The sequence below is a fragment of the Leptopilina heterotoma genome, unplaced genomic scaffold (genome assembly GCF_015476425.1).
Source record: "Leptopilina heterotoma isolate Lh14 unplaced genomic scaffold, ASM1547642v1 Lhet_455, whole genome shotgun sequence".
NCBI lineage: Eukaryota > Metazoa > Arthropoda > Insecta > Hymenoptera > Figitidae > Leptopilina > Leptopilina heterotoma.
In genome coordinates this window covers 67296-75546 of record NW_025111089.1, presented here as the reverse complement: position 1 = coordinate 75546, position 8251 = coordinate 67296, and the positions used below count along the sequence as shown (strand labels likewise).

The 8251-nt window shown below is 26.2% G+C and overlaps 1 protein-coding gene across 1 annotated transcript; it reads right to left on the bottom strand.

The window, feature by feature from the left end:
- Positions 1 to 2573: 2573 nt before the first annotated feature.
- Positions 2574 to 3296, bottom strand: LOC122507246. Its single transcript, XM_043619863.1, has 2 exons — positions 3112 to 3296; positions 2574 to 2729 (listed from the first exon to the last, which is right to left on the bottom strand). The coding sequence occupies exons 1-2, from the start codon at positions 3268 to 3270 to the stop codon at positions 2574 to 2576; spliced, it is 315 nt and encodes a 104-aa protein (XP_043475798.1). The 5' UTR covers positions 3271 to 3296.
- Positions 3297 to 8251: the final 4955 nt, after the last annotated feature.

Below are 8251 nucleotides of genomic sequence, written 5' to 3'. Positions count from 1 at the left end.
AGGTATTAAATTTCATAAATATTTAAATAAAATTAAATTAAAATTCAAAATAATTATAAGTTTCGTCAAATTTAATTTAAATTATTGTTTTATATTTTGATGGATTTTATTTTTCAAATTCTATGAAATATTTTTAAATATAATCATATTTTCTAAAAATTAAAACTAAAAACTTAGAAAATAATTTAATTTTAAAGAAATTTAAAATTTATATTATAAAAATTTTAATGAAATAACCTTTTTTTGATCCTTTTCTTTTAATCTTCTTTTTAAATTTCTCGCTGTATTTTTTGGAGGATTTTTTTCTTTTTGTGTATCTTCTATTTCTTCTTCATTTTTATTTTTTTTTGTGTGTCTTCTATTTTTTCTTCATTTTTTGATTTAATCGTTCTTTTATTTTCGACAAGTTTATTTTTTTCTTTTAAAAATGGAAACAACAATTTTTTGAGTAAAAAAAGCGGGAAAATTTTTGTACAAAAAGGTAAAATGATTTATTTCTAAAGTTAAATTTTAATTAACAATTGAAGTTTTAAAAAAATATTAAAATAAATAGAATGGAGAAGAAATTATGAAATATTTTATTTATTTAATTATTGAAATATTTAACATAAATAAAAATTTTTTTTTAAATACAATTTACTTTATATTTAAGAACTATCTTCTTTTTCCTTCATTATAATTTTTCTCCTATTTTAAAAAAATTCCCAGAACTTCTTCATCAGAATCCCTCATAACATACAGTTATTCAGGATATACTTAGAACATCCTGGGAATATCGACTTGTTTGCAGCGGTTTGGATATCCCTGGAATATTCTAGGGATGTCTATCGATATCCGGAGGATATTATTATCGTTAAGCTCCATTTTATTATATAATAATAATAATTAATAATAATAATTTTAAAAAATAATTACTATTATAAATAGAAAGAGTTAATTTAGATTTAGTTTTAAATTAAAAATGCAAATTTTTTGTACAATATATTTGCTTATTTAAAAAAAAGAAATTTTAATGGCATTGTCAAAAAGCCAATCATCTGAATCATAATAAATATAATTAATTTTTAAAATTCCTTTATTAATTAGATTTGAAGACAACATGGAATATGTCAATGCCTGAAAGAAAAAATAATTTTAAAAAATTTTTTCGGAGTGCCAAAAGAAAGCTTAAGATTTGTAGTTTCAATATGTGAAACAAAAAAATCACGTTTTTTTGTTTTCGAATTATTATTAATTAATTAATTTATTAATTAAAATTGAAATATTTTACAACCAAATGAAGTGAGCGCAATTCTGAATTTACTACTGTAAAGCATTACAAAATCCCCATCCAATGAGCCCTAGATGAAGTATTTTGGATAAATTGACGAGTTGCAAATAAATATTTATAAAAAATTAATTGACAAATGAATATCATTCATAAAATAAAAATAAGGACAAAATGTTAATTTTTTTAAACGAATTATCAAGTTATCAATTAAGACAATTGAATGTTATATAACCATTCAATTGTTTTCATTGTCTTTTTTAGCGAGATACTCGTTCTCGCCGCTACGAGTCTCGCTCGTAATGCATCTCTAATTTTTACAGAGTTTCGAAGTATGTTTTGAATCGTTGTCCTGCTGGAAAACAAAACATTTACCAATATTTTTTAATCCTAAGGGTAACAAATGTCTTTGTAAAATGCTGTGATATCCCTCTTTATTTAAAATCCCTTTAACACCAATTAAATCTCCAACTTTTGAACCTCCAAAAGAACCCTAAACCATAATGTTACCACCTCCATGATTGACAGTTGGTGTTACACATTCGGATAAATACTTTTCATTTTAACGTCTTCGAACATATACCCTTGTTTTCGACCTAAACAGATCAAATTTTGATTCGTCTGTCCAGAAAACCTAAGTAATTTTTTGAAAAGTTAGAATTGGAATGTGTAAAAAATTGGATTAAATATTTTTAAGTTTGAATTTGAATGTACCGTTTAATAATTGATTATAGAAGGTGTTTAATGTACCCACTGTCGACCGCAACGAGAAGTCTACACCTTCTCTTCATTTCATTAATACTCCTTTTGATCATATAAGGCGTTATTTGTGACGCGTCGCGAAGAAAAACACCTAAGAAGCATATCGAAAATTTTACAGGTGGAGGAAAAAAGGAATGAAAAAATCAACTCTTAGCACAAATTTCTGTTTTGTAAATAATTATTACGAAAGTATTACAGATAAGTATTTGATAAAAATTAATTTTTAGTTCAGATAGTTAAAAAGTAATCTTTAATTTATCTGAAACAATCATAATCCAAAAATCGGTTTATTGCTTCTTAGGTGCTTTTCTTCGCGACGCGTCACATTTCCCTATCGGCTCTTTGTATCATTCTTTTCATTATTTCCACATTGGGAACAGTATGCCTCTAAATTTTTGATTTGATGAAGCCCCATAAAAAGAAATCTAGTCGATTTATATCCAGTGACCTTGCAGGCCAACGAATTGCTCCTCCCTGTCCAATGATCCTATTCCGAAAGTGCACTGTTATAGCCAATCTCTGTTTCTTCTTACAGTGTGGTATGTCACATTATCGTCATATCGTGCTGCAACCATATTTGTTGTTTGTTGGCGATTTGTTGGTCTGTAAACCCCGCATCTCTTAATCTTTGCCGAATAGTTTTCATAAGGCGCTTGTATTTAGGCCCATCCATGTTGGCTTGGATTATAATAGGACCAATCTATAAGTAGAATAAAATAATGAAAATATTAAGATTAAGAAATTTAATTATGCTTACAAATTTTAATTATTTTTATAAATAATAAAATTCTTCTTCAAAATTCAATTATATTCAACAAAATTTTTAAATTCAATTATTTTAAATATCTAATATTTTAATAAAAGTTTTCAAAAAGAATTCAATTTTTTTAAAATAATTTGATAAAATTCTTCGCAAAAAATTCAATTACTTTCAAAACTAATGAATACTTCTCATGAATTCAATTAAGGGGGAGTGACTCCTTTGCAGGACAATTTTTACCTGTTTTAAAGAATTTTTTTTACATAGATTCGAGATTAAGAAAATATTTCGATTTATAATTTAAAAAAATTTGCATAATTACCAATTTATTTTCTATCATTCCAGCGAATAAATTTAATTTAAATCGATTTAGAAAGCCTCTTTCGGACACCAGATGGGGATTCTGTAGTGCCCAGTGGTGAAAATTACAAGTGTTCCAAATCCCATCGATTTCAAATGTGCTTTCATCTGTGAATAACATTTATTAAAGGAAATTTTGATTTTCTTCAATTCTCGTTCTAATTGCATTGTCAAATTCCAAGTTGCTTGGCGGGTCGTGAATTTTTAATTCCTGCACCCGCGTTAGATGAAAAGCGTGCCACTTTCAGCTGTTTGCGCTGTTCGTGGACGTCCTGATTCTTCTTTGTTTGGCATAACATTTCCCGTCTACTGGAATCTCAAAACCGCTGCGGCTATTACTCTCGATCAAATACATTCAAATAAATAATAGTTTTTTATTAGAATTTTGTTAATGTTTAATAGAAAAGTTGACTACATTTTTTAATTAATTTATACAATTTTATTTTTATTTAAAAATTGATAATAATTAATGTCTACTTAATTTAATAAAATTAAAACTCACACTTAGTTAACCTCCCTACGATTTAACAAAAGTATACTCGGGGTGTATCATTTATTTATTTAAAAAAATTTAATTCGAGAATCATATAAATTAAAGACTAAGTGTAACTTGAAGCTAATGAGTTGTATTTAACACCAAAGTAAAAATGAAATAGTAAATTAATGTTAACAAAATTATAAATTTATTTCCTGCAAAATTGAAAAATGATAAAACCGTAGGGGGGTTAATTGTATTTTAAACTAAATAGAATAAGAGACTTATTAAAAGATGATTAAATTTTTTTACATTATAAGATAATTATCAATTTGTCAGTAAAATTATAGATTTTTTAAAATAATTGATTAATTAACATTATAACAAATAATATTTTATTAATTTTTGAATTAAAGATACAAGGATAATAAGTATTGCAACTTAAATAAAGAATTGAAAAAATTTTATAATAAGCTTTAATTTCTCATTAGAACAGACTTAAAATGAGATACAGAAAAAAGAATAATTTAATATTGCATGGTTCCCACGCAGCTTGGAAAACCTGAAAAACGTATGGAATTTAGGATCAGTAGGTAAACAATTTTTGTACCAACTTTTAGTAAACAGAAGATAAAGTTCGCTCAAAAAAAATTTTTCATCTTCTGCTGATTATCGGCTGTGGTTACTTTTTATGAATTGTGAATTTAATTAATTTTGATGACCCAGATAGTAATTGCAATTGTTCTAGCAATAGTTTAGGATCAGTTCAAAATTTTTTAATTAACAATTGTTAGTAAACAGAAGTTAAAGTTCGCTCAAAAAATAATTTTTCATCTTCTGCTGATTATAATTATAACGCGCGCGTGAAGTTTCTTGTTTCACTTTTAACATATATAACAATAATATAATTTTTACATTACATGTCACATGAAAATAAGACTTCTATTTTTATTCTGTTAAGCATGTTATCTTTTAAGGTTGACTATTGTTCATAGGAAAGCCTGAATGCCAATGAGACGATAATGGAAGATATATAATGTTCATTACATTATTTTTGACTTATTAATTATCCAAAATAAATTACATTTAATTACAATTAATAACTTATTTGTAATTTTGTTTCTATTTTTGTTTTTCCCTACTTAATCAGATGATGTTTTATACATCTCAAGTACACAATTTTATACACTTGTCAAAAACTATTTATTTTTAATTATTTATGCCATTTAAATGAAAATAAATTTAAATACACAAATTATTGCAAGGGTACATTTTCAAACACACTGCGCGATTAAAATAGTAAAAATGTTGTCACCACGTGCGTAAAAATTCCGACGATTTATATTGAAACCTAACCAAAAAAGTCTGAAAGAATTGACTAATATAATTAAATAGTTTACTTTCCAAAACATGGACTATCTATATTTCCAGAGGTTCCGAGAAACCAGCAATTTTGGTAAATGTAAGAACTCCATTTTATGTACAAAAAATAGACGCGAGTAATGATAAAAAATCGTTTTACGAAATTACGATAAATGACGTGAAAAATATAGAAGTAAACACTGTCAAAACAGAAGCAGACGCGTGCGCATTATGGAAATAGGCAAAATTACTAAAATCCTAGTCAATTTGACTAGGATTTGCAGGGTTGTTTTTGCCAGGCTTTAATTTGTTGAATCAACCTAGCGATCCTAACCATAATGATTAGGAATCCTTATTACTTTTACTAGGTTAAGATTAACTATAGGGTCATAGTTAATAATACCGTCGAGATTTTTTTCGGTGTTCTTTATAATATTTATTATTACTTTAGCTGCAGGTAAGAAATTTTTAAAAACAAAATATTTATGTAATTCTCTAATTTTTTGTGCGAAATAAATTTAAATCAAATAGAATTAATCATATATTTCACATCATATGCTATTTTTATAAATTAACATTTGCATCTACATAAAATATACAACTTTATAAATATTTTTTTTACAATTTTTTGAATTTTCTCTAGACAAATTGAGAACAATGAATAATTTTTGTTAAAAATAGACTCCAATTTTCGATTCCGGAAAATTAAAATTACTATAGTGAAAAAAATACACTACATGTTAATAAATTTTTCCTTAATTTTATATTTTTTCACAACTAATTACTATAAAAAAATGGAAAGATAAAATTCTTTTGTAATAGAATTTTTCTATTTTTGGATAATTATAATCAAAGTTAACACACATTTTTTAGGTAGAAATACAGCATTTTTGATATAACTAATAATTTTTACTCTCTTTTGTTTATAACATTTAATATTAACAAATAAATAGGTCATAAAAAAATTAATTTTTAAATGATTTGTTAATCATTTTTAAATTTTTTCATTCATTTCGATTAAAGAAAATAATAATTTCGATTAAAAAAATAGAAAAAAATAAAAGGAACTATTTAAATTTTCATCCATGTGCAAAAGAAATTTTCTTTTAATTCAAAAAATAAGTTTTGTTTTACTTTACAAATATAATTTTGTAAATTAAAAGAATTTTTAAATATTCGAACTGACACAAATGTTAATTTACTATTTTACAGTTTATAAAAATGTAAAAATATACTTTTAATCTAAAAATTATATAGGGTAAACGCACCAATTCTCCAGGGTGAACCTATTTCTCCAGTCAACAAATCGTCGGTTGGGGGCAGAAAGGTGCCAATTCAGACTAGTCGTGAAAAACGCGCCGTTTTAAAAAACATGTGAGAAACCTGCCATTTGAGCTGAGATTTGGAAAACATGTTAACTCCAAATTGACGTTCATTTTTTTTATTTGAAGTGCACGAAAGAAGTTGTCCATCAAATAATAAATAATCAACAAATTAATTCAATAAATTAGTCAAACATATTCCTTTTTAAAATAAAATAACAAATATGTAAAATGCAAATAGAAAATTCATTTTTGTATAAATTTATAATTTTTTCTTCGAATTTTTTCTGTACTGCTAAATGTCAACCTAAAAAAAAAGAAATGAACGTCAATTCGGAGTTGGCATGTTTTTCAAAGCTTATTTCAAATGGCAGGTTTCTCACGTGTTCTTTAGTTTCAGCGCCTCACAAAATATAGGATCAGATACGGCACTCGACTTTAAGTCAAAATTTAAATTGCAACCTCCACCCTGGGTGTGTTAAGGAGGTTGTAGTGGGTTAAGGGAGGGAAGAATTTGTTTTTGGTAGTCTTTTTTGGTTTTAGCGACCCAAAAAACATAGAAATAGACACCCTACACGACTTTTTTTTAAAACTGAAATTCTTACCCTCGCACAGTGGGACTAAACTGCAATTTACTGTTCATAATAGTCTAGAGCCTTCATTTTTTACCGATTTTACTGAACTTTGTTTTAAATGAAAGATTATTAAATTTGGAAGAGATTTGTCGATGCCGAATTTTAAATTTCAATTTGTTTATATATTTATTTTTTTATTGCAAAGTTTAACAAAAGCATCTATTTTTAAGAAAAAGTTATCTCCAGCCTCTATAATCAAATGGCACGTGCTAAAAACTTTTTAGAAACACACCTAGAGTACTCTGTAAATTGAAAATATTTGTGCAGGTAAATATTCGAATGTTATAAACAATTCATATTAAGGGGTTAAACCACTCTAGAGCGTCAAAAAGAGGTTCTAATTTCAACATTTTTTTAAAAGAAAAGTTTAAAAGTAATGAGAAATATGTTTACATATCTCTATCAGGTACACTTTAAAGAGAACATAATATACTTTATAAATTTTTTTTTGTTTAAAAACTGCAGATGTACATGTACGTGATGGAAACCCTTTGTAAAAAGAAATCCTTCGCGGCCGGAAAGGTTTTTGGTACAATTTTCAACCTAGAACAGAAAACAAATTTTTTTCTATTCTTACATCTCAATAGCTAGAGAAAGACGTAGGGGATTTTTTTTATGTTGCATATTTCTTTAGTTATAAACAATTTAGTGCCTATTTTTTTCAGTCAAAAATTCAGTTTTTCCATAAAATGTTCACCATTTTTGCAAAAATCGATTTAAAAAAAATCTCCTACGTCTTTCTCTAGCTTTTGAGATGTAAAAATAGAAAAAAATTTGTTTTCTGTTCTAGGATGAAAATTGTACCAAAAACCTTTCCGGTCGCGAATGAATTCTTTTTAAAAAGGGTTTCCATCACGTGCATGTACATCTGCTATTTTTAAACAAAAAAAATTTATAAAGTATATTTTTTTCTCTTTAAAGTGTACCTGATAGAGATATGTAAACATATTTTTCATTACTTTTAAACTTTTCTTTAAAAAAATGTTGAAATTAGAACCTCTTTTTGACGCTCTAGAGTGGTTTAACCCCTTAACAAATAAATAAGTTTACAACAAATTGTTAATGTGGACAAACTCTTTGATAGATTTTGATGAAATTGTATACTTAAGGGTTTTTGGGGTCGCTGATTACGAATCCAAAGTTGGTTTTTCAAAATTCAAAATGGCGGATCCAATATGGCGGATGCTTTTTTTGAAAATCGATTCAATTTTGCTAAAAATCGTTACTCGGGGGGTTTTCTGGGTCGCTGATTACAAAGATGACGTCAGATTTTTAAGAATACAAAATGGCGTTGAGAATATGATAAAA